Source organism: Microplitis demolitor, chromosome 3 (assembly GCF_026212275.2).
Source record: "Microplitis demolitor isolate Queensland-Clemson2020A chromosome 3, iyMicDemo2.1a, whole genome shotgun sequence".
NCBI classification, from domain to species: Eukaryota; Metazoa; Arthropoda; class Insecta; order Hymenoptera; family Braconidae; genus Microplitis; species Microplitis demolitor.
In genome coordinates this window covers 23,220,940-23,244,647 of record NC_068547.1, presented here as the reverse complement: position 1 = coordinate 23,244,647, position 23,708 = coordinate 23,220,940, and the positions used below count along the sequence as shown (strand labels likewise).

The 23,708-nt window shown below is 33.0% G+C and overlaps 7 protein-coding genes across 15 annotated transcripts; 4 read left to right on the top strand and 3 right to left on the bottom strand.

The window, feature by feature from the left end:
• The first annotated feature begins 8 nt into the window (after positions 1-8).
• LOC103576498 (GATOR complex protein WDR24) lies at positions 9-2,895 on the top strand. Its single transcript, XM_008556722.3, has 5 exons — positions 9-381; positions 445-561; positions 653-2,448; positions 2,517-2,678; positions 2,767-2,895. Exons 1-5 carry the CDS (start codon positions 285-287, stop codon positions 2,893-2,895), a joined length of 2,301 nt encoding a protein of 766 aa, XP_008554944.1. The 5' UTR covers positions 9-284.
• An 8-nt stretch (positions 2,896-2,903) lies between these two features.
• Positions 2,904-7,262, bottom strand: LOC103576500 (ras-related protein Ral-a). 8 transcript variants are annotated; one of them, XM_053737615.1, is made up of 7 exons: positions 7,044-7,255; positions 6,706-6,933; positions 5,853-5,964; positions 5,509-5,717; positions 5,254-5,428; positions 4,972-5,088; positions 4,576-4,663 (listed from the first exon to the last, which is right to left on the bottom strand). In XM_053737615.1, exons 3-6 carry the CDS (start codon positions 5,955-5,957, stop codon positions 4,972-4,974), a joined length of 606 nt encoding a protein of 201 aa, XP_053593590.1. In that variant the 5' UTR covers positions 5,958-5,964; positions 6,706-6,933; positions 7,044-7,255; the 3' UTR covers positions 4,576-4,663. The 8 variants fall into 8 exon arrangements, 7 of the variants coding, with proteins under 7 accessions (XP_008554950.1, XP_053593590.1, XP_053593591.1 ...); XM_053737616.1 differs by having other exon boundaries at positions 6,689-6,933; positions 7,050-7,255; XM_008556725.2 differs by having other exon boundaries at positions 7,050-7,255.
• A 105-nt stretch (positions 7,263-7,367) lies between these two features.
• LOC103576501 (GATOR complex protein MIOS-B) lies at positions 7,368-10,339 on the top strand. Its single transcript, XM_008556729.3, has 3 exons — positions 7,368-7,603; positions 7,664-7,861; positions 7,925-10,339. The coding sequence occupies exons 1-3, from the start codon at positions 7,480-7,482 to the stop codon at positions 10,210-10,212; spliced, it is 2,610 nt and encodes an 869-aa protein (XP_008554951.1). The 5' UTR covers positions 7,368-7,479; the 3' UTR covers positions 10,213-10,339.
• On the bottom strand, positions 10,277-11,165 carry LOC103576502 (uncharacterized). Its single transcript, XM_008556730.3, has 3 exons — positions 10,925-11,165; positions 10,662-10,851; positions 10,277-10,591 (listed from the first exon to the last, which is right to left on the bottom strand). Exons 1-3 carry the CDS (start codon positions 11,009-11,011, stop codon positions 10,461-10,463), a joined length of 408 nt encoding a protein of 135 aa, XP_008554952.1. The 5' UTR covers positions 11,012-11,165; the 3' UTR covers positions 10,277-10,460.
• Positions 11,166-11,191: 26 nt separating this feature from the next.
• On the bottom strand, positions 11,192-13,225 carry LOC103576503 (sugar transporter SWEET1). The gene is made up of 6 exons (XM_008556731.3): positions 13,001-13,225; positions 12,610-12,687; positions 12,406-12,529; positions 12,154-12,309; positions 11,952-12,071; positions 11,192-11,834 (listed from the first exon to the last, which is right to left on the bottom strand). The coding sequence occupies exons 1-6, from the start codon at positions 13,075-13,077 to the stop codon at positions 11,727-11,729; spliced, it is 663 nt and encodes a 220-aa protein (XP_008554953.1). The 5' UTR covers positions 13,078-13,225; the 3' UTR covers positions 11,192-11,726.
• A 114-nt stretch (positions 13,226-13,339) lies between these two features.
• Positions 13,340-15,335, top strand: LOC103576504 (60S ribosomal protein L8). Of its 2 annotated transcripts, none has more exons than XM_053737613.1 (5): positions 13,340-13,424; positions 13,730-13,876; positions 14,072-14,213; positions 14,285-14,598; positions 15,092-15,335. In XM_053737613.1, exons 2-5 carry the CDS (start codon positions 13,739-13,741, stop codon positions 15,269-15,271), a joined length of 774 nt encoding a protein of 257 aa, XP_053593588.1. In that variant the 5' UTR covers positions 13,340-13,424; positions 13,730-13,738; the 3' UTR covers positions 15,272-15,335. The 2 variants fall into 2 exon arrangements, with proteins under 2 accessions (XP_053593588.1, XP_053593589.1); XM_053737614.1 differs by lacking the exon at positions 13,340-13,424 and adding an exon at positions 13,534-13,609.
• A 286-nt stretch (positions 15,336-15,621) lies between these two features.
• On the top strand, positions 15,622-23,664 carry LOC103576505 (ATP-dependent RNA helicase bel). Its single transcript, XM_008556734.3, has 4 exons — positions 15,622-16,017; positions 16,500-16,578; positions 16,698-18,545; positions 18,631-23,664. The coding sequence occupies exons 1-4, from the start codon at positions 15,973-15,975 to the stop codon at positions 18,732-18,734; spliced, it is 2,076 nt and encodes a 691-aa protein (XP_008554956.1). The 5' UTR covers positions 15,622-15,972; the 3' UTR covers positions 18,735-23,664.
• Positions 23,665-23,708: the final 44 nt, after the last annotated feature.

Here is a 23,708-nt window from a genome sequence, read left to right as displayed (position 1 = left end):
TACATGAAGACACACAGCGGGAGTAAAAACCGAAAATATCCGAAGTATTCTCTTGCTTACTTGGAGAATTTAAAATATGTAGTACAGCAAAATATAAGAGGCAGCACTTATCAGCAGCATATTTATTTATATACATTTTGCACATGTAATTTGGTAGGATGTAAACACTAGATCAAAACATACGAAAGTGAGGTTACTAATTAGTTTAAATAACTTTTAAATTAATTATGTGGATAATTGAAGTTTTGAGTTTGTTTTAAATATTTTAAAATATAAATTTTAAAATGCCACCAAAAACTGTGATGATAACTCAAGAGAGTCCAGCTAATGCATTAGCTCTCAATAAAGATCATTCACAAGTTGTCATTGCTGGACGAAATGGTATTTAGTTAATTATTTATTTAATTAATATAATAATTATAAATAACAATTTATTATTTTCAGTTTTTAAAATCTTCTCGGTGTTGGATGACAAGTTCGAAGAAATTTATAATTTACGAGTTGGTAAAAATCTAAATTTAAATTTTTCCTGCAATGATGTCACGTGGAATTTAAATGATGGTAAATAAATATATATATTTACAAGTATTTTAAGTATCAAGAAATTAATCTTTTTTTTTTATACTTAAAAATATTTAATTCAAATGTCTAGATCATTTGATAGCAACCGCGGCAACAAATGGAGCAGTCGTACTGTGGAATTTGAATAGATTGACACGTTCCAAACAGGAGCATGTGTTTACTGACCACAAAAGAACTGTAAATAAGGTGAGCTTCCACACAACAGAGCCGATGTGGTTGATATCCGGCTCCCAGGATGGTACAATGAAGTGTTTCGACATTCGTATAAAAGAAGCTACCAAGACATTTTACAGCAACACAGAGTCTGTGAGAGACGTTGAGTTTTCTCCGCACCAGCAGCACACATTCGCAGCCGTGTCTGAGAATGGACATGTGCAGCAGTGGGATATGCGACGTCCGGATCGTTATTTCCAACATTTTACAGCTCACAGTGGGCCCATTTTCGCGTGTGATTGGCACCCGGAGAACCAGTGGCTGGCAACCGCTTCCCGGGACAAGACTATCAAAATTTGGGACTTGACGTTGAAGCCAACTTGTGAGTACACCATTCATACGATTGCTTCTGTGGGTAGAATTAAATGGAGACCGCAGAGAAAGTATCACATTGCGAGCTGTGCTCTGGTTGTTGACAGCAGCATAAATGTATGGGACATTCGGAGACCTTATATTCCATTTGCGAGTTTCAATGAACACAAAGACGTGACGACTGGTATCGCTTGGCGAGGAGATCCTCATTCATTTATATCAACTAGTCGTGACTGTACGCTGTACCATCACGCTTTTCAGGAAGCAAGTCGTCCAGCAACTCAGGCAAATCCTCAGGGACTAGACATAAATCCGCACTGCGAAGTTGGGTTTGCCAGCAAAGTCAATACCAACACACCTCCAACACTAAAACATTTGACAACTTTGATGAGAAAAACTCAGACGAGTAGTGATAATTTTTGCTCGGCATTGAGTACTGTCCAAAGATTTACTCTCAATACTTCTAAAGAGTCTAATTGGTTTGTATACTGCGCAAAAAGGTATATTTTAAACGGAAGACTGAGTGATATTTGTGATCACAATTCAAAAGTTGCTTTAGATGGCGGTCGCATCGACATCTGCTATGTTTGGAAAATAATTAAATCCTTTTACGCTGATCCCCTGGACAATATGCCCAAGAATATTCCTGACAAAGACGAAATTTTGAATATATCCCAGATGACACTCAAGGCGACTGGAACGGAGCAGAATAACACAGTGATTGAGAATGAGGTCAAGTCACTGCAGGGAGACGGGTTGGGTGGCGTCAGTGGTGGAGACGACGAGACTGAGACCGATGAAATGCCAGAAAATTTGAATCCTCTGTCGAATATTTCTACGGGATATAAAAAATCTCTGAATGGATACAAACGTAAGCCTAAGAGCGATTTCATTTTTGGTGAATTTGAGTTTGAATCTCTTGCTTTGGAGTATAATACAGGTGACTATATTGATAATACGATAAATGATAGTGACTGGTCATTGCCTAAGGAAGCGTTTCCGCTGAGACACGAGATACAGGACAGATCACCGCCGCCCGAACAATTCTCTAATCCCTCGGATATTAATGACGACTCGGGTTCGGTGACTGTTGAAGATCAACCCTGTCACCTTATCGTCAACTCTGTACCCAAGCCAAAGTTTTTCGACCCCACGCCTCTCGTCGAGGAAGCTCTTATGCACCACGTGTCGATACGCGATGTCCAGACCTCCGTCTCAATATTAATGGCTCTGGGGTCCAACAGAAAAGGTCTCAATATATCGACAGCCATCCAGGAGAGCTGGCTTCTAGAGTACATTGATCTTCTAGGCAGGTTCAAACTCTACGACGTCGCTACTCAGGTATTTAAATTAATATCAATTGCAATAAAACCCAATTAACATTTTTAATTACTTTATTTATTGCTCAGATTATTCAAAACGCTTGGATACCATCAATATCTCAATTAAACCAGCAGTCAACGACAATCCACGCGAGTTGTACCTCATGTGGGAAAGCTTTTCCACCGACCACGTGGTTCTGCGACCAATGTAACAAAACTAAACTGTCTCTTTGCTCGATTTGCCATCAGGTAGTTTTATTGTATTTTATTTATTGGAACTAATCAGTAGTTTTGAAAAAAAAAAGCATTAATTAACAACTGTAACAAATATTTGCAGGTGGTCAGAGGACTGTATACCTGGTGCCAAGGGTGCACGCACGGCGGGCACATAAAACACATGAAAGAATGGTTTCAAAATAATCGACAGTGTCCAACAGGATGTGGTCATATGTGTGAATATATTTGACGACTGTAAATTGTTAGAAAAATTTTTTTTTATTATTTTATTTCATGATGTTTACATTTATACATAAAACATTTTTTATTGTTAAGTTTTATAAGAGTAGGATAATTATATATATACATATATATATATATATAAGAAGTGTGGGAATAGTTTGAATTTACGAATTATTCGTATCAAATTGATTCGAACTTTGAATTATTTGTAAGTCGATTCGGTTCGAACACAATTCGCACACCTCTATTATATATGTATCTATATATTAATATAAATACCGAAGAATGCTAGCCAGCTATACAAAGTGAACTATTATTTTGCACCAATTATTAGACAATAAAAACTTTTTTTTATTTAAATTATACAATTAATTTGATTATTAAGTTTTTTTTGCAAGAGTACTCAAAAGACGCGACTAACTACTAAAGTACAAAAATATAAAACCAAAAATTTCATCAATTAATATTCAATAGTCAATTCTTATGAGCATCTTCTATTTATTATTAACAATAATTATTAGTATTCATATTTAAAAATTTAAATTCAACGGTCCATTTACGGAAAAGTTAATCACAGAAATAATGTTATTTTTAAAAAATAACTGCAGTTAAAATAATCAGTCATGGCTGCAGTTAAGTATTCATTTATATTTAATTATTATCAACTGATAAGTATTTTAATCTTTAACATTAATCAATGATTAATTCATTGATAGAGCAAAGCAACATAAAAATTAAGTGGCAGTGAGTGTAAAAATAGCAATAATAATTTATAGGCTTACAATCTCGACATTTTATTTTTTTTTCATTACATGTCAAGTGCTGAAATTAAAAAGGTAAAATAAATGTCTAGTTTTTTTATAACTTATTTATTATTTAAATTATATTAATTTACATAACTTGTTAATTAACAAGATTTATTAACGAAAATAATTAAATATACTGTCTTTTCAATTATCATATAAAAGTAAATTATTAAATACTCAAAATAATAATAATTATTATCTAAATACAATATATGTATATTATAATAAAAAATAATTTAGTTTTTTTAAATTTCAGCACTAAAAGTTGTAATGAAAATATTTAATGACGTTAATTATCATTTGTGCTATTTATTAAACGTCATTGAGTTGCCGTAACATAAATTTAAAATTAATATATTATAAAATAACAATGAAAAATTTGTTTATGCGCGTATTAATCAAAGCACCGGTGCTCTGTGTTAATTTAAAATCTTAACCAAGTGATTTAAAGACAAAATACAATTGGATGTTAATTAATATATATAAGTAAAAGTAAAAACAAAAATATACAAATACGAGTAGTATTATAAGGCGTGTAAGAGAACAATAAGCGACTGTATATATTATAATATAACATATATTTATATGTATTAAAGATTTATTTGATCCAGAATCAAGTCGTGTCGTAGGTCCCTCGAGTATACTGTAGATACAGTCATAGATGTAAAATAGTATCAAGGCTTTATCACTGTAAAGGGTTTGAGAACGCCGGTATGTTATACAAACGCATTTAGTTGGACGTACATTACACTATAATAATATTTATATAATAATAATCATAATAATTATAATAATAATTATTAAACCTACTTTGTATTTTTTTGTTTTTAAACATAAACAAACTATAAAGTTGCCTCCATTTCGTTAGAGAATAACACAACATCGTTTGTTGTTTTTACGCTCGGCACCCTCGATTTTATTTTCTTGGGCTTTGCGCGCTGCTATTGCGCGCATCAAGTCAAAAAACACCTGAAATAAATTTTTTTATCATTCAAGCGAAAATAAATAAATTTAGTTAATTTTTTAAATTTTAATTATTTGAAAGTCCGCGCATTTTTTTGGCGGTAAAAGTTTGAAATATTTTACTTTCTTTAGTTCAATTTTTTTTTTTTTTGTATTTATTATTTTAAAAAACAAAAAATGCTTTGATTGGGAGTTTTACTTTCAAATAATTATCTTGGTAATAAATTAACACACAGTAATTATTTTGCAAAAGATAAAAACATCAAGCAAAGCAAGATGACAAAAGCGCAAAATAAAAAAAAATATCTGCGAACCTATAGAATAATGCACTTCTTTTTCTTCCTTTTGGCACGATCCTTGCCGCGGCCATTACTCGCCGACTTGTCTTCTATTTTACGTGATCTTATTTCACGCATCAAGTCAAAAAATACCTGGAAAATGTGCAAGTGATGCTAATTCTTAAGACAACTACCACAGTGACAGCAATAAATAAAACTAAATAAAATTATTTATTTAGACCCATGCTTAAGCAGCGGTAACAAATAAAATACCAGCTAATTTATTTAAATAAACAAACAAATAAATCATTTTCTTACCTTGTCAACATTTTCTCTAGTTTTAGCGCTCGTTTCCACGTAAGGAACACCCCATTGTTGAGACCTTCCTTGAGCCTCAGCCAAACTAACTTTTCTTTTTTCCTGAAGATCACTTTTGTTGCCGACCAATAAGAAAGGAATGTTCTCGTCGTTTTTAACTCTCAGAATTTGCTCTCTACAAAAAAATAAAAGACATTTATGACATCGAACATTCAAAAATAATAATTCGCTTGAATAACTTGATAAATAAAATACCTGAACTCCTGAGTAGCTTGAAAACTGTCATCCTCCGTGATAGAAAACACACACAGGAAACCCTCACCACTTCTAAAATAATTATCCCTGATTGCTGCATAGTCTTCTTGACCAGCTGTATCTAAAATATCTATTTGTACTTCTTCGCCGTCTAGCACTACTTTTTTTCTGTATGAATCAGCTTTCGTTGGCTCATAGTCTTCTACGAACTTTATCAAAAAAAATATACATATATTACTAATTATCCATGATAATGAAAGTAGCGGACATTTAAATTGTAAAAAAAATATATATATGTATAAAAATATATAAATATAATATAATATGTATACAAAGCAACAAACCTCATCGTACATAAATTGTAGTGTCAGAGCCGATTTACCAACACCTCCACTCCCAACCATTATCACCTTGTGCAAAGCTTGGGCTGCTCCTGGTTTTTTCGCCATTTTTCAGCTAAAAAAATATATATCACCATTAATATAAATATTTATCATAAATTTTACCATTATGCTTAATAATATTAATATCCATTTATAATTATACGGTAAAAAAATTTTCCCACGCGCTAGAATGAAAGTCATCAAGAAATATTCAAATAAACAAGAGGATGTATAACGGGTCTCACAATCAATGTGAACTATCTCCAAGAATGAATCAACATAAACAAGAAGCCATATAATGTAGGATTACTTGTTTATTGTTCTTAACTTTTTTCTTTCACAATGAATTTAAATTTTTTTGTTTAAACTTCTTCAGCGGTTTCTCTATTTTTAATTTCATTTATTTAACTTACGAATTTATTAAAACAAACAAAATTATGAAATCTTCACTTAATTAATTATGATAGCAAAGTGAGCCAACATCTAATGTAACAAATTTTTAATTTTTTCAAAATGATAAATTATTTTTAAAAAAATGACAGCTAAGTTGGCGGACATCTGATTATTTTTAAAATTTTAAAATAACATTTCTTTAACAAAAAAATTAAAAAATGATTTTTTAGAAAATTTGAAAATCAGTACATGCATATTTTTTAATCTTATCAATTTAATTGTTTAATTTTTTTACGTGTAATTTAAAAACTAATGCCTGCTTCATTAATAACTTGAAAAAAATTAAGATCATTAATTAATTCCACGTAAATTTATATAAAATTACATTTTTAAAAAATAGATACCAATAAAAAGTACTTGCGTTAAATTATAAAATAATTTCTTTAAATTCCAGCGTCAATTTTATTTGAATTGTTGGATAAAACTGACACTAACCGCGTTCTAAATAATTCTCATTTGTTTGATTAATAAAAGTAGGCTAATTGTTGATGATGATGATTAATTAATACCAAGAATTTATGAATTTAAAAAATAAAATAAGAACACGAGTGTCAGGAATTTGAAAATATTCAGGGCGTAGAGTTTGCACCTACAATAATACGAAATAAAATAAAAAAATATAATGAATAATAAAAAGGCGGTGCCGCGTTGTCGGATAAATTTCCGAGATGTACGAGTAAATTTAGTATTTAATTTAACCTTTACCACAAATTAATAACAAGTACACAATGACAGCGGACACTTTCGCGGTATTGTTTGTTTCAAAATTACGGCACTTATTTATAAACAATAACTTTATTATCTTTGCAACAATTACCTTGATAAAATTAAATATAATAACAGTAAAAAAGTCACGATAAACTTTTTGTATGACTCAGGCTCAGGACAGAATCGAGTCTGGCCACCCGTCATTGGTTGGTTCCCTGTTTCGCCGCTGCCTGATCTATGACTCACGGAGCGCTTTCGTCAGTAAATATATATAAATACAAATATATATGTGTGTGTAAGCACTCGAGTAAATAAAAAAAAAAAAAATGCCGAACAATATTACATTCCATGTGTAATTTTTAAAAAAACAATAACGATTAATTGCGGGAGAGAACACGCGTTGATTATTAATTTATTTAAATTTGAAATGATGAACAGCTCAAAGCTGGAAGTCCAGTGGTCTCCAGTTCATTCAAATAAATTTATCACCTGGGGAACGGAAATATGTCTCTATGAAGTTGCTGAGTTTAAAGACAATGATAAGCAATCATGTAATAATTTCTAGCTGTCAAAAAAAAAAATTTATTTTTAAATTTACCACTTTTTTCTAGGTATTAAAATATCGGACTCAACGATAGCCCAGCTACTGGCAACAAATTCAAGTCATCATTATGTTAAGTGTGTTGATATTTATCCGCAATCAGAACCGGATATTTTGCTGGCAGTGGGTCAAGCTAATGGGAAAATAGTGTTGACAACTTTTGGGCCAACGGCTTTCGACTCCCTCAGTTTAACGGGAAAGGAATTGGGTAAGTTTATAAAATAAAATATTTAAATAGTGCCGGTATTTAAATTCTGGTTGGATTTTTTAGCACCGAAACATGCGAGACAATGTAACGCAGTGGCATGGAATCCGGCAGACCCAAATTTGATAGTCTGTGGTCTTGATAAATATCGTACAGATCATTCAATTCTTCTGTGGGATGTTTTGAAATCTCCTTCGGTAACTGATCGTGCCCATCACCACACTGTCAATCAACCGGATTCAATAAGACCGCTGTCAGAGGCTGGAGTATCTGAAACAACACATTCACTTTCTTGGTTCAACAATGAGACGCGGTGCCTGGTTGCCGGCGTAAATAATAAGCAATTAAAGATAATTGACTTTCGCGACTCTGCTAAAACTGTAAATACCACAGCTACAAAGGCTGTTTACAGTGTGGCAGTAAATCCACATAATGTTTGTCAGCTGGTTTCTCATGTCGACAATCAAATCACCATCTGGGACACGCGTTACTTTGAGAAGCCGATGCTGACGTTGCCGCAGACTCGGCAGATAAACAAAGTCCTGTGGTGTCCAACGCGACACAATCTCTTGGGATCTTTGCAGAAAGATTCAGCAGTATTATATTTGCATGATATACAGCACAGCGGGGTCGGAAGTGGGGAAGATGCTGAGCCGGGAGCTTTAGAACGGATGGTAACTCCTTGGTCAACACCTGGTACCAATTGGACGGGCATCAACAGTTTTTCCTGGCATCCTACTCATGCCAATAGACTACTGACGATATCTCCCCAAGGAATTACCGACTACACCGTCTACGAAAGAGTCACCGTTAACTGGTCCACAAGATCTCATTTGGTGTGGAATCATGCTACCAAAGCTCTCAAATATATATCAAGCAGTGATAATGTATATAAATCTCTAGATGACATTTCTATTCTTACAAAGCGACGTGCTCTTGCTAATTACGGATTACTTCCTGATTTATCGCAGAATGGTGAAGTAGCAGAAAACGAAACGCTAAAAAATTTATGGCAGTGGTTATGTTTAAGTAGGTCATTAGTCGAAGACGGAATAATTCCGTCAATTTACAATTATCATCCTGGAGTAAGAACAGTCTTGAGACTGGACGGTCAGAATGGCGGCAATGGATTATTTATGAAGTCTGAGTTAATAAATCGACCGTGGGTTGATATTGGATCGAGTCATACTGCTAAAATTTATCGATCGACTGATCGCGACAAAGCCCTCCAGCTTTGCGGCTGGAGATTCGACAAGGACTCGAATGCTACGTACAATAATTTATTTCTCGAGCGGCTTGAACGAGAAGGACAGTACGCACGTGCAACAGCAATATCTGTATTTAATTTATCTTTAAGACAAGCCATTGATATTTTGAATCGCGGTGCCAGCAAAATGTCAATGGCTACAAATTTACACATCGTAGCAATGGCACTGTCAGGATTTTCAGAAGATAGAAATAGCATGTGGCGAGAATTGTGTTTGAAATCACGATCTCAATTGTCAGATCCTTATCTTAGGGCAACTTTTGCATTTCTAACAGCTGACAATGACTCGTATGAAAATGTACTTAATGAAAATGGTGTTGCTGTTGAAGACAGAGTCGCGTTTGCTTTGATGTTTTTATCGGACAGTAAATTATGTGAGTACTTGAAAAAGTTAACAGTTAAATTGAGCGAAGAGGGTGATTTGGCGGGTTTCCTACTTACTGGAGCAACATCTGACGGCATTCAGCTGCTGAACCGTTACCTAGAAATTACTGGTGATGTGCAGAGCTGTAGTCTCATTGCTATTCGCGCATTACCGGTTAAATTCCGGCAGGAAAATCAAGTCCAGGTTTGGATAGACAGTTACAGAGAGTTGTTGGATGCCTGGAAGATGTGGAACCAACGCGCGCACTTTGATATCGCAATGAGATTGCCCTCCACCGACAAACCACCTCAGCAAGTCTTCATATCATGCAACTTTTGCGGCAAAAGCATATCAGCATTCATGCAAAATCTTAGTCGGACACGTGGACCCTTCAGTAGACTCGTTAATAATTCAAACCAATTAAAAATATCATCATGTCCGAACTGCCGCAAGCCACTTCCGAGATGTGACATCTGTCTGATGCACATGGGCACCCCCAGTGGCATCCGGGCATTGGCTGGGATCTCATCAAGAAACGACGATGACAGCAAACTCACGGAATTCGGAAGCTGGTTCACGTGGTGCCAGACATGCAGACACGGCGGACACACTGACCATATTACTCACTGGTTCCGTCAGCACACAGAGTGTCCGGTTACCTCTTGTAGCTGTCGCTGCTTTTCTCTAGATGCCTCTTTTAATGTTTTCGTTAACGCGACATAAGTTATAGTTTTTTAAAATGAACAATGTACAAATTTTGTATTTTAGTAAATTAACAATCATGCAATTTAGTTTGTATTGAAATTTTTTATGTTATCATTCCCAAAAATATATTGTACATTTTTTTCAATCAGTATTTTTATTATTATTAATATTAAAATTACTTTAATTAATATAAATATCTTAGGAGAACAAAATTAATAATTAATGCGGGCATGAAAAAAAATAAAAAGTTGGTGGAAAAAATCTTATCAGTAATACTCTTCTGTCTGCATGGCATTATCACTTGGTCCATCATCTTCTATGATATTACACTTTGCCAAAATATCTTGGAAGTCTGTAGCTTTCAATACGGTCATGAAATCCGTGTGATCTTTGGGATCTAGATTAATTAATTTAAATTATAAATAATTGGCGGGTAAATAAATAAATAAATAAGTAAGTGATAATACCGAACGCATTTTCATCTTCTTCAGGTGCAAATCGATAGTAACTCTCGGCAGCAATCGTTGATTTAGATGTAACATTACCAAAAATCTGCATAATACCGGAAACTTCACCAGAGTATGGCTCATTTAGAGCGACATTTATTTTTGTATCATCGAATGTCGTTATCTCGACATTTTTTCCGTCACTACTGAGCTGAATGATAAGAGTTATATATTGTTAATTATATGTAGAAATTAAGTACTTATAATATGTAATTTAATTATACCTTGGTTAGATAGCCTTCAATCACCACACTCTTGTTTACATTCTCCGCTACATGCTTGCCGCCAATATGAAGTCTTCCACTCGTCATTGTTTAGATTTTTTTAAATAATGATATTTTATAAAATATAAAATGATTGTCTTGAGAAATAATTTGCAAGTATTCTATGTACTATCAGTGTCTGATAGTCAATTATTAATTTGTGCTGTTTACGATGAACAAAAACCCGCCAAATCTCATGTGGAGGAGAAAAAAAAATGCATTATAGAATAAATTCCACAAACTGTATCATGTTATTTTTAAAAGTACAGAGGATGATGTGAGAACGTTGTTACCGACTGTTGCAAGTAAAAAAATTTATTTATAAAAAATAAATTGTTGAAAAAGATAAAGTAAAATTTAAGCGGTTAATTTAAATTCACTATCACAACATTAAAATATTTGATTTAATAAAATAAAATTTATCTAATTACAAATTAACAAATTAGTTTACATTGATTATAATTATATAGACCAGTTAAAAATATAATCGATTAATATAATCTATGATCTTTTTAAATGTTTACAATTATTTCTATAAAAAATATCTGATAAATTTTTAGTATTGTGTTAAAAATATACTTGATTAACATAACATCTGATAAATTGTTTTATAAAAAATAGCTTCGTGCATTATTGCATTACAAGATTTTAAAAAATTATTAGTTAACTTGAACCGAGGCCAGCTCGTGTAGCAGACGTACAAATTGACCTAGTTTAGTTTTAAAAATATGTCTTTGAAAAGAAGTATTTAAAATTTATAATTCTATTCCTTTTTGGAATGGCTAGAAGTTACTTCCTTGGGCTTTGATGGATAGATAGCAAACAAAGATAATTGGACGATGTATAAAAACAACCCGACGACGTTTTGGAACTGTAAAGTCAAAAATAAATATTTATTATCTGATAGTTGAATACCTCAGTAATTGAGCAACAAATTTCATCAGCCGTATTTGTTGTTGTCTTATCATCATCATAATTAGTTACTTACGACAATAAAACCGTTATCAATTATGATGCCATAAAGTAACCATAGGAAAGATACGACAGTCCCCATGGCTATTAGCGGGAATGGAAGAATTTCAGTGCTCTTGGTCTTTATGACTTGACCCTACGAAACAAAAGTAAAATATTATATAAAATACAAAGTAATAAAAATAAATATCAAGGCGTGTAATTAGATCTGTGCTTACGAGATTCATAAGCGGAGTTCCAATGAGCATCAGCAATAATACTGTCGTCAACAGACCGTATCTAAACTCAATGTACTCTGGGTTTTCAAATTTAGCGTAGGCTAAGAATATTGACGCTAATCCCAATGTCTTGGCTATTAATTTCATCATCGCGGTCTATAAAAATATTATCAGTACAAATTAAAATTAAATATAATAAACAAATAGTTACAGCTATAGTTTATTTTCTTATCAACTAATTAATTAAGTTACCTTGTTTGGAGAATAAAGATAAAAGACAGTTACGTAGAGGATACTTGTAGTCAACCCAAACATATTGACCTTGATCATTGCCGGATCATTTAATATGAATGCGTATTGAAACATGAGCATTCCTCTAAAAATAAATAAATAATTGTAACAATAACAATGTCTTAAAGTAATTGTAATATTAAATTACAATATAATTATAATTACATTCCAATACCACCGACGAAAGGTTTGGCATCGAATCCCTCAGATGATCCTTTTTTGTAGATGTCTTTGCACACAAGTCTGCAAAAAAATTTATTGATAAATTTGACAGCGCAGGCAATAAATATATATTAATTGTTCATTCATTCAAATTAATAGGGTGCAGGGGTCAGGAGTTCAATTGATAAATTAATCGGCAATATTAATATGAGTATGAATAAATAATTAATTTTAAGTATAGAGTGATTATTTCCGGTAATAAGTTATGCGAATTATTCAAGGACATTAACGTCAGATTGTATATCAGTAGACTTGTCATGATTAGATAATTAGATATGATTTGAAAAATATAATTAAGTGTAAGACAATTAAATTTTTAAAGCAAAAATCTTACGTTCCAGAGAGCATGTGTCCCATGGTGCAAACAGAAGCAACATTCGCCACCAGTTCTTTGTAATCTTCCAAGCCCATTTTGTTGATGTTTGCAGATCACTTGACTGAATAATAATTATTTGAATTAAAATTATTGATAAGCAGCAAGTGTAGACTCGTCGACGTCTTTCAAGTGAATGCGGGAGCAGCAGACCTGTTTTGTATTGGCCGTCATATCCAGCATGACCATCTCTCTCTACCGATTAAATTAAATTATTTCGTCATCCAGCCCCAGCTGTTTTATCTAGAAAATTTCCAACTTTACCAACTCACCCAACAAAAATTATTACAGCAAGATGGCGCAGGTGTCGTAATATTTTTCGAGAGACCGCCCCCTTTCAGCGGTCGCGTTCTCTGACTCTTTTTATTTGTGAGCGGCTCCATTGGTACGTGTTTTCTCATATTGCTTTTTAAAATCCATTATTTATAACGCGATCAATTTCTTTCTTATTTTAAAATTATGTCTACATGTTTTATTAATTATCGAGTTATTTATTATATTGAATATTTTTATAAAATATTTTATTTATTTAAAGTTGTGTAGATTTTTGATATCCGACTTAATTTTGAGGTTAATTACAATAAATTTCACGTTGTCAAGATGTGTGCCAATGTCACGCAACTTTTTCAACTCTGTCCAGGTACAAGTTTACTAAAGATTTACTTATCTATTTATTTTTTTTAATTATAGATCTGAACAATGGGTCGAGTAATTCGCGCTCAACGTAAAGGAGCGGGATCTGTATTCAAATCCCACACCAAGAGGAGGAAGGGTGCACCTAAACTCCGTTCCCTTGATTACTCAGAGAAACATGGATACATCAAGGGTGTCGTAAAGGTATTTTGACTGATATTTATTTAAAAAATTAATTTCAAGACAATTGTTTATGATGATTTCTATTATCCTATCTCTGAAAGGTTTTGAAGATCATTTAGAGGCTCTTTCTGATGTGACAATTGTTCAAATTAATTTTTACTGATTCTTCAATCGGTAAATTGCTAATTTATTAACAGATAATTTGTATTTTATCAGGAAATTCTTCATGATCCTGGTAGAGGCGCACCACTGGCTTGGGTCCACTTCAGAGACCCGTACAAATTCAAGACCAGAAAAGAATTGTTCATTGCACCAGAAGGAATGTACACTGGTCAATTCTTATACTGTGGAAAGAAAGGTAGTTTGAAATTCAGTAATTTAATTATTTCAAGTAGCATTTAATTAATGTGGCTAATTGAAACTCTGCAGCAACCCTCCAGATTGGCAACGTAATGCCCGTTGGCACCATGCCTGAGGGTACCATCGTCTGTAACCTCGAAGAAAAGACCGGAGATCGTGGCCGACTTGCCCGTGCATCCGGTAACTACGCGACAGTAATTGCCCACAACCCTGACAGCAAGAAGACCCGTGTGAAATTGCCATCTGGGGCAAAGAAAGTCATTCCCTCCAACAACAGAGCCATGGTTGGTATCGTTGCTGGTGGTGGACGTATTGACAAACCGATATTGAAGGCTGGACGTGCTTACCACAAGTACAAGGCCAAGAGGAACTGCTGGCCTAAGGTAATTGTCTACTTCCCTCAACTATTCTTGATGATCATACCAAAAAATCACGTTATTCAATCCAAAAAAAAATATTGTTCTATGACCTTGTGGTTTTAATCACCACGCAGAGAAATTTTTAGTAAAAATTACCCAAAAATTTTGATACTACAAGAACATGTGGTAAATTTATAAATTTTACTCATATACATTGTAAAATATACTACTTCATAGCATTTAAGTGAAGTGTAATTTTTACTAACAACAGTAAAAATTTAGTTACTGATAATTTTTACTTAAAAATTCTGCAAATTGTTTTGTAGTTAAAAATTAAAAAAAAGTATGTCTTTTTGGAAATAGTGACGCGAAATACTTAATCTAGATGATGCTTTGACATTTGAAACCTGAATTTCATGTGGACACTTTTTAACTGATTTAAAAACTAAAAATCTATTGAATTAAAATATTTTCTTATGGAAACTGATCTAAAATGAATTTAAATTTAAATTTACAGGTTCGTGGTGTTGCTATGAACCCAGTTGAGCATCCTCACGGAGGAGGTAATCACCAGCACATTGGTAAAGCATCTACAGTCAAACGTGGAACAAGTGCCGGTCGTAAAGTTGGTCTTATTGCTGCTCGTCGTACAGGAAGAATACGCGGAGGAAAAACAGATACCAAGAAAGACGATTAGGCTGTTAATCATCTTGTCAATTGTCTTTATCATTATAAATAAAAATAAAAAAGATCACAAATTATTGATTTATTTATTTTAAACAAATAATAACAATTTCATCCTCTGTCCATCAGCCCGATTTGCTGTCAATTATTTTACATAAGTAATCAATTATGTCAACCACCAGAAGTTTAATTCAAATAAAAAATAATTGAAGGCATTCAAAATAAACCAGCAGTCAGCCCGGAAGTACTCAGACGGCCATATTGCTCAGTTTCCTATCAGCCATTTTATTTTTAGTTTTATTGCAACTTACGGCCAACACAGCAGCACCATCACCCATACACTAGACTAGAGACACTCTGGCAGGGGTCGTCTGTCTCAGTTGCTCTCAAACGTTTGTCCAAGCCAGGAGAATTGTCTGCAGTGTTGGTATACCTATAGTTGAAGTAATATTTGTACCCTTACCCTCAAAAGCTTCCTTTGTGTGTCGTTGGAAGTTGGAATAGCGGCAAGCCTGCCGACGGGTGAATAGCGATAGCGTGTGTGATCAGTACTCGTAAATTTCAGACTCAGACTTTTAAAATATTTCTCTTGTGCACATAGGAAGTTTTAAGTTTAATAATTTAATTGTTAATCTTACGTTTGCTACAACGAATAAATAAGCGAATTAACGCAATAAGAGATACGAAAAATAACTACGCACGAGGCGGAGTAATATGAGTAATGCAGCCAACCAAAATGGATCAGGTCTAGAGCAGCGTGTAAGTTATAAAAAAGCTAAATCATTGTATGATCTTGTGTACTTGACAACCGCCATTCCCGATTCTCTGGCTTTTAATATCAATATTTCGCTTTTTCATAAATTTCCTTATCATGGATTTTAATTTATTCGCTTAATGAACTCGTTAAAAATGTCACAATGGACATTAATTAATTGATCTGCATTGTGAAATTTTTAAGGAAATCACCTTAAAATTTCCGTGACGTCTGAATCGCGTAATGGCGGCGATCAATTCCGGGAAGAGCACGCTCTCCACGCTGTGATTTTTCACTCATTTTTTTTTACAACACGTGCTTTGGAAAACTATTTAGATTAATATGATAAATTTTTTTTTAGCAACTAACCTTGAGCGATAATTCAAAATTTATTTTCGTCATCTGGGGCGACCGCGATTATAAATTTAATTATTTATTATTAATTAGTAATATTTTAATAATTTATTTAATTATTTATTTTCTGCAGTTAGCTGATCTGGACTTGCAGGACTCCCAACAACCAAGTGGGGGTCGCTACGTACCACCGCATTTACGCAATAAAGCTAGTGAGTGAACAATAGCATTAGATTAATAATTAACTGATTTACTAGAGTCACAATAATTAGTATAATTATCATCGAACGCTGTGACAACAGGAATTAACGATTGGCTTTTAAATTGACAGCTAACGGGACATCTGGCAGAGAGGAATCCTCTTCCAATTCGCGTTACCAGGAGAGAGACCGTGGAAATTCACGCGATCAGGATCGTGATCGAGATCATGGTAGCAGTTACAGAGACGTCCGGATCAATCGGGACGTTGATTTCGGTAACTTCGGGCGCAACAGACGCCCACAGGAGAATGGACGAGACTTTCGTTCCAGTGGATACGGTGAACGAGACCGTCCTGTGGGAAATGATCGGTGGAATGAGCAACAGAAAAACGACCGCTGGCAGGACAACAGAAATGACTCACGCGGTGGATCAATGGGAGGCAGATGGAAGGACGACTCCGATCGTTCGGGAGGAAAAGGAGGTAGAGGCGAGGTGGACTGGACAGTTCCCACCACCCGAGACGAACGACTCGAGCAAGAGCTCTTTGGAATCGGCAACACGGGTATTAACTTTAGCAAATACGAGGATATCCCGGTGGAGGCAACTGGTGATAACATACCGCCCCACATCACATCATTCAGCGAGGTCAAGCTGACAGAAATTATAAGGAACAGCATTACCTTGGCTGGTTATGATACACCAACTCCGGTTCAAAAGTACGCAATACCAATAATTATTGGTCATCGTGATGTGATGGCCTGCGCCCAAACCGGCTCCGGCAAGACTGCGGCATTTTTAGTGCCAATATTAAACCAGATTTATGAGTGCGGTCCACTTCCACCGCCACCTCAGGCCTCCGGTGGTCGACGTAAACAATATCCTCTAGGTCTAGTATTAGCTCCGACTCGTGAATTAGCAACTCAAATTTATGATGAAGCTCGTAAATTTGCCTATCGTTCACGCATGCGACCTGCTGTCGTCTACGGTGGATCCAATATCACCGATCAGATGCGCGAGCTGGATCGCGGCTGCCACTTGCTTGTAGCTACACCCGGTCGACTGGCTGACATGCTCAGCCGTGGAAAAATTGGTCTACACAACTGCCGTTTCCTCGTACTGGATGAAGCTGACCGCATGTTGGACATGGGTTTCGAGCCACAAATACGACGTATCGTCGAAGAGGACACGATGCCAGGCACTGGTGAACGTCAAACCCTCATGTTCTCAGCGACGTTCCCTAAAGAAATTCAAATGCTCGCTCGTGACTTTCTCAGTAATTATATTTTCCTCGCTGTTGGACGTGTCGGTTCCACCTCCGAGAATATTACGCAAAAAATCGTGTGGGTGGAAGAGCACGACAAGCGATCATATTTACTAGACTTATTACAAGCATCTTCTTATGAAAACGCTGAGGAATCTCTAACCCTTGTGTTTGTGGAGACTAAAAAAGGAGCAGACATGCTCGAAGAATTTCTCCACTCGATGGGTTACCCGGTGACAAGTATCCACGGTGACAGATCACAGCGCGAGCGTGAGGACGCTCTGCGTAGATTCCGTGGTGGCAAGACCCCGATTCTCGTAGCGACCGCCGTCGCCGCACGTGGTTTGGACATTCCACATGTTAAACACGTAATTAACTTTGACTTACCTGGTGACGTCGAAGAGTACGTTCATCGTATCGGTCGTACCGGCCGTATGGGCAACCTCGGACTCGCGACCTCTTTCTTCAACAGCAAAAACCATAACTTGGTACGCGACTTGGTGTCACTGCTAGTCGAGGCTAATCAAGAGCTTCCCCCGTGGCTCGACAACATGTTTTCCGAGGCTAAGCACTCTGGAGGAGCTAGACGACCCGGTGGAACTACAAAGAACACTCGCTTCGGCAGCGGTGGATTCGGTGCTAGAGATTACCGTCAGCAGCCCAGTTCCGGAATGGGAAATCGCAACGGCCCTTCAAGCAGACCTGGTGGTTACGGTGGTAAGTTTTTTTTTTTACTACTTCATTTACACCAGGTACATATGGACAATAATGTAAATAAATATTACTCATTTAATTATTTTAGGGAGCTACGGAGGTGGTGGCGGATACGGAGGCAACTTCAACTCATCATACAATACAGCTAATAATGGTGGCAATTGTGGTGGTACTGATTGGTGGGGAAAGTAGATCATTATTAGAAATTACGTCGCTATTTACTATTAATATCTTTATTATTATTATTAATTAATTAATTAATTATTATTATACATGAAAATTCAACTATATGTAAGTGAGCGGCACATAAACACCGAGGATACATCGCGGTACTCAAAAAAAAAAAAAATAATAATGAAAGACAGTGTATTGACGTATATTACATTCACACTCGCTGATTGCGTATCATGCCGAGTTCAAATGCGCGAATATTATTTTAAAAAAAAAATTATTAAGAAAAGACTACCGTGGCTCAGTGTACTCGGCGGCTACTTTTTGTTCCTACGCAATGAGCCGAGATAAAAGTCCTGATTATTTGTATGCTGTTTAATTATCATTTAAATCGTTAACGAATTATTGGGACTTTTTATTTTTGATTATTAGGTAAATTTCATAGATTCACCCGAGTTTACTCAATTTTTTTTTAGAGTTGACTCGATAATTCACATTACTATGATTATTATAATTATTATCATAGAAAAAAAACCGCTTACTAACCAAATTTCATTAACCGTTATTGCCATTCTGAATAAAAAAAAAAACAACATAATGCTGTAGGTAAATAAAACTTAGTTGAATTTTTTAGAATTTTCACTTTAAAAAAATAAATTAATTAAATTTCTTCGGGATTCGTTGGCTCTGCTATTAAAAAAAAAAATTTCATTCACAAAATGATACGGCGAGCGTGCCTTTTAATTAATGATAAATAATTAAAAAAAAAAAAAAAAAACAAATTAATTAAATAAATAAAATGTCCATTACTAAATTTAGATTGAAAAATACTTAATTATTTTAAATTAAATTGCATTTATCAGCTGTATGCAAAGTAATTAATGTCTTTGATGTGAAGACTTATTGCACGCATGCTTGATCATTTAATGAATTATCATTATTATTATTATTATTATTAATATTAAAATTAAAATTATCTTCAATAAATATTATTTAATTTAATTTCTCAAAACCACAAGATTTTTAAAAAATTGTCGACGAATGGTACTGAGTTTTGCCGTCCCAAATAAAAAATGCGCGAAAAAAAAATAGATCAATAAGGGATAGGGTGAAAAAAAATAATTGATGTGGTCATGCGACCGCTCATTCATTAGTCGGCAAGAATGAAGATAACAACACCACCACCACCACCACCAACAATCGAGTGTAAAAAACTCTGCAGGATAAACGTCTTTATAAATATTTAAAATGAAACTCGTGCTTTTTTAAATTTAAAATAGTATCCAAGTCTACTGTATCCTTAAATAATCAACAGACCGTAGAACAAACGAAAAAATGAATAAAATAAAATTTTCATGTAGTATTTAAACTGTCCGCTCGTGCAATTGACAGTAACTTATTTAATTAATTAATTATCAATTAATTAGTTTAGGTAATAATTAGACAGAAAATAAAACAGTTTGAGAATTTAAAATCGCAGACGTACACATGATTAGCCTGCATGATAGGTAACAATTCAGCTTATGAGAAGAGATAGCGAATAAATTTTATAAAAAAAAAAAATGAAAATGAAAAAAAAAAAAAAATACGGTTGCAGTTACAGGAATAAAATAAAAATAGGCAAGTTGATAATCACGAGAGTGCGATTATTTGAGTACGGGAAGAATAGTAAAAAGACTAGTGGAAAAAATAAAAAGGAGTAATTAAATAAATAAAAATAATGAGCTGCCGAAAACGTAACTTGGAGTCGCGAGGCATCGAGGCGCGTTCACATAATATTTTATAAAAAAAATATTACTATGATAAAACTGTTATTATCACAGCAGTTAAATATGCCCTATTAATTATTATAAATAAATGTAAAAGGTATTAAGTGATATTCGTAACTACATAAAATAATAAAATAAAATAAACACTAAAGTTATTTTAAAACGACTGTGATATTTAAACGATCTTGTGACATTCAATTTACCACACACAAATTTATTATTATGATGGTAATGATAAATAATAATAAAAGTTGATGAATAAATATTTATTGATAATTAAATTGAATGTCGGGGAGCAAAATATGGAGCTCGACATGTTATTGTGGAGCTGGCTGATGATAACAAATTTAAAAATGATAACAGAAGAATATTAAGTCGTTAATTATAATACAGAGTTAAATAATTAAATGAAAAAAAAAAAAAAAAAATACGTGGCTGTTGTCCGATTTTTTTATGAGGACTGAACGTTCTAGCTCGTCAGCCAAAATCTCATGAGGCGTTTTCGGGGCATTGTTTATACTTAAATAAATAAATAAAATAAAAAAAGAGAATAATAATAATAATGTAATAACAGTAATGAATATTTCTGTGTAGTTAATAATGTTCATTAGAATTCTTTGTAGGGTGATTGATATACATAAAATATTGTAATAAATATATTTAAAATAGTATGTGCGCTAGATTATTATCAGTCTGGCTGAGAAAAGTACAAATTCAAATTTATTAAATTTTTGAGTAAAGCACTCGATACGGCTTTTTAGATGACTAAATAAAATAAAATAACAAAATGAATGAAATAAAAAAAATTAAAAGTTATTATAAATCATAGCAATGTCTTATGACTTTTACCTGTTACTGTGTACTGAGTTTATAACTTAAAGTGCAATCGCGTAAGTGAGGCGTGGGAATGTGCAGCCACAGAAGCACCAGTCGTGGACCAAGTTGTGAATGGATTTTATTTTTCCGCAAAGACTAAAAAATATTATTTTAAAATAAATAATTTAGTTAGTGAGGCAAATTAAACACCAACTTTCTTGTACGATGTATATATTTTTTCACGCTGCAAGAACTCGACAAAAATTACTCTTAGATTTTTTTTTACTACTAATTACTGTTGTGAAATACTATTGAGTCGACCGCCTCACGCGTAAATTCGATATATTATCGATTATTATTATAATTATTACCAGAATTTTTTTATAAAAATACATGACAAATTATTTAATAATTAATTGTTAATTAAATTCAATTGTGTTAACACTAATTAGTTTTTATTGATGATGTATTTAATCTATCGCAAAGAATTCATTGTCAGTGGACACTTAATTGCTAAACTTCTCGGTGTTTGTTGAACTGATAATTAGAAATTAATAATAATTAACAAAAATTAATAAACTAATGTAAACTTCTATTAATTAATCAAAACTTTTTTAGGGGGGTTCCAACGATCTAAGAAAAAAAAACAAATATATTTATTTTCACTCTAGTATTTATTGTCATAATTATAATTATCTTAATTCATCCATATTATAAATTAAATGTAAAAAAAGTAGAAAAAAAAATGTGCGTGTGGTTTTTAAGGACATTTTCAGACTCTCACACTTTGTAAAAATATTCAGTGGCTTTCAATAGTCATGACCGTATTTAAATTTTATTAATTAATTAAAAAAAAATGAAGCATTAATTGAAAAAAGGACAATTACCGAGGCAGAATTTTAAAAAATTACTGACTGTTTTTATTAATTAAATTTATTAAATAAATTTTGTTTGACTGCTAATTGATGTCAATTGTCAGTAATTTTTTTAAAATTTTATCATTTTTTCAATTAATTTATTAAATTTTACTGCGGTTTTAACAAATCGTCATTAAATATTTTTAAAAAGAGGAGGGGGGTCTAATGCCCTTAAATAATAATTATCAAAAAATTATATTATTGTTGCGTTGTATGTTTGGTCCTCAATAATGTTCATCGGACTAGCAGCCTTGTCATACGTGACGAAATAACCGAGTACATTTGAAATAATGAATGCGCCGTATGATAGATTTTAAAATAAATAAATAAATAAACGAGCCTACGAATAATCTTATGAGATACTTTTGTAATAAATACTTGAGTGTCTGTAACGTTTATTTAAAATCGAGCAGGCTCGATAGCACAATTGCGTTCGTCATAAATCCGTATTAATATATAATAAAATAACATGATTGATAACAGCCGAGGAACAATGATGAAGTAAACTGTGACTGCAATCATCTCTTAGGAGAATAATAATAATAATAATTTAAAAATTTAAATTTAAATCCCATAACTTAAAAATTGTAGTAAACTCATTACAGATTACACATATCTGGTTAAACATTTTTATTTATCTAAAGTCATTTTTTTTGCTACTCCATTTTAATTTTATTTATTAATTAATAAATTCATTAATAATTTATCATTTAAAAATACAAGTCTGTGTGCTAGTATTAAAAAAAAAATTAAATCTCCAATCAAGGGATGGCAATAATTTCTTCAATTGAAGAAGACTAAAAAACAAATTTTAAAATTATATTCGTAAAAGTGTATGACAGCGAGTGCAATCCGTCGATACGCTTAGTGCGATAAATAAAACAATTTTTAAAATTATATTGAAATAAATAAAAAAAAAAAATGTCTAGTTACTTTGTCAGGGTTTTAAGTAAATAATTAAAAGGATTTAAAATAATTAATATAATTGGATAATGCTTCCAAACGTATACCGGAAAACTGTATCCTAATTTAATTTAAATCACGCACGTGTTGAATCATATAAAAAATATATATATATATATATATATATATATATATATATATATTTAATTAAATGTATGTAATTATGGTCTTTGACAATTACACTTGTGTATTAAATTTTATTATTATTATTATTTAAACATTTATTATTATTATTGTTTTTTTTTTTTTTTACAATGGAATATTATGTGGCGCTAAAGGAACATCAATGTAACGGCGAATGTACCATTCAGTCGGTCTTTTAATACACATTTAAATGCTACATTAGTTTAAATGGTTCGAAAAATTAAAATCTTTAAAAAACAAAAAAAAAAAGATTATTTAGGAAATAAAGTAACATTAAATTCTACAGATTACTGTACGTCGTGCGCGGTATCGAAGAATAAAGGAAATAATAATGATGATGAATGAATGTATAAATATTTTTACCTTTAATTATTAATCCTAATCCT

What these genes read in the sequence shown, in the direction of transcription:
- LOC103576498 (XM_008556722.3), top strand. Translation starts at nt 285, where the DNA reads ATGCCACCAAAAACTGTGATGATAACTCAAGAGAGTCCAGCTAATGCA. An exon ending in TGTCATTGCTGGACGAAATG is followed by an intron (nt 382 to 444) that starts GTATTTAGTTAA and finishes TATTATTTTCAG; the next exon opens with TTTTTAAAATCTTCTCGGTG. An exon ending in CACGTGGAATTTAAATGATG is followed by an intron (nt 562 to 652) that starts GTAAATAAATAT and finishes TCAAATGTCTAG; the next exon opens with ATCATTTGATAGCAACCGCG.
- LOC103576500 (XM_008556723.2), bottom strand. Translation starts at nt 5,957, where the DNA reads ATGGCGAAAAAACCAGGAGCAGCCCAAGCTTTGCACAAGGTGATAATG. An exon ending in TACAATTTATGTACGATGAG is followed by an intron (nt 5,718 to 5,852) that starts GTTTGTTGCTTT and finishes TTTTTGATAAAG; the next exon opens with TTCGTAGAAGACTATGAGCC. An exon ending in CTAGAGAAAATGTTGACAAG is followed by an intron (nt 5,089 to 5,253) that starts GTAAGAAAATGA and finishes CACATTTTCCAG; the next exon opens with GTATTTTTTGACTTGATGCG.
- LOC103576501 (XM_008556729.3), top strand. Translation starts at nt 7,480, where the DNA reads ATGATGAACAGCTCAAAGCTGGAAGTCCAGTGGTCTCCAGTTCATTCA. An exon ending in AGACAATGATAAGCAATCAT is followed by an intron (nt 7,604 to 7,663) that starts GTAATAATTTCT and finishes ACTTTTTTCTAG; the next exon opens with GTATTAAAATATCGGACTCA. An exon ending in TTTAACGGGAAAGGAATTGG is followed by an intron (nt 7,862 to 7,924) that starts GTAAGTTTATAA and finishes TGGATTTTTTAG; the next exon opens with CACCGAAACATGCGAGACAA.
- LOC103576502 (XM_008556730.3), bottom strand. Translation starts at nt 11,011, where the DNA reads ATGACGAGTGGAAGACTTCATATTGGCGGCAAGCATGTAGCGGAGAAT. An exon ending in TTGAAGGCTATCTAACCAAG is followed by an intron (nt 10,852 to 10,924) that starts GTATAATTAAAT and finishes CTTATCATTCAG; the next exon opens with CTCAGTAGTGACGGAAAAAA. An exon ending in AGAAGATGAAAATGCGTTCG is followed by an intron (nt 10,592 to 10,661) that starts GTATTATCACTT and finishes TAATTAATCTAG; the next exon opens with ATCCCAAAGATCACACGGAT.
- LOC103576503 (XM_008556731.3), bottom strand. Translation starts at nt 13,077, where the DNA reads ATGGGCTTGGAAGATTACAAAGAACTGGTGGCGAATGTTGCTTCTGTT. An exon ending in TTCGTCGGTGGTATTGGAAT is followed by an intron (nt 12,530 to 12,609) that starts GTAATTATAATT and finishes ATTTATTTTTAG; the next exon opens with AGGAATGCTCATGTTTCAAT. An exon ending in GAACTCCGCTTATGAATCTC is followed by an intron (nt 12,072 to 12,153) that starts GTAAGCACAGAT and finishes TTTGTTTCGTAG; the next exon opens with GGTCAAGTCATAAAGACCAA.
- LOC103576504 (XM_053737613.1), top strand. Translation starts at nt 13,739, where the DNA reads ATGGGTCGAGTAATTCGCGCTCAACGTAAAGGAGCGGGATCTGTATTC. An exon ending in ACATCAAGGGTGTCGTAAAG is followed by an intron (nt 13,877 to 14,071) that starts GTATTTTGACTG and finishes GTATTTTATCAG; the next exon opens with GAAATTCTTCATGATCCTGG. An exon ending in AGAGGAACTGCTGGCCTAAG is followed by an intron (nt 14,599 to 15,091) that starts GTAATTGTCTAC and finishes TTAAATTTACAG; the next exon opens with GTTCGTGGTGTTGCTATGAA.
- LOC103576505 (XM_008556734.3), top strand. Translation starts at nt 15,973, where the DNA reads ATGAGTAATGCAGCCAACCAAAATGGATCAGGTCTAGAGCAGCGT. An exon ending in GCATTTACGCAATAAAGCTA is followed by an intron (nt 16,579 to 16,697) that starts GTGAGTGAACAA and finishes TTAAATTGACAG; the next exon opens with CTAACGGGACATCTGGCAGA. An exon ending in CAGACCTGGTGGTTACGGTG is followed by an intron (nt 18,546 to 18,630) that starts GTAAGTTTTTTT and finishes TAATTATTTTAG; the next exon opens with GGAGCTACGGAGGTGGTGGC.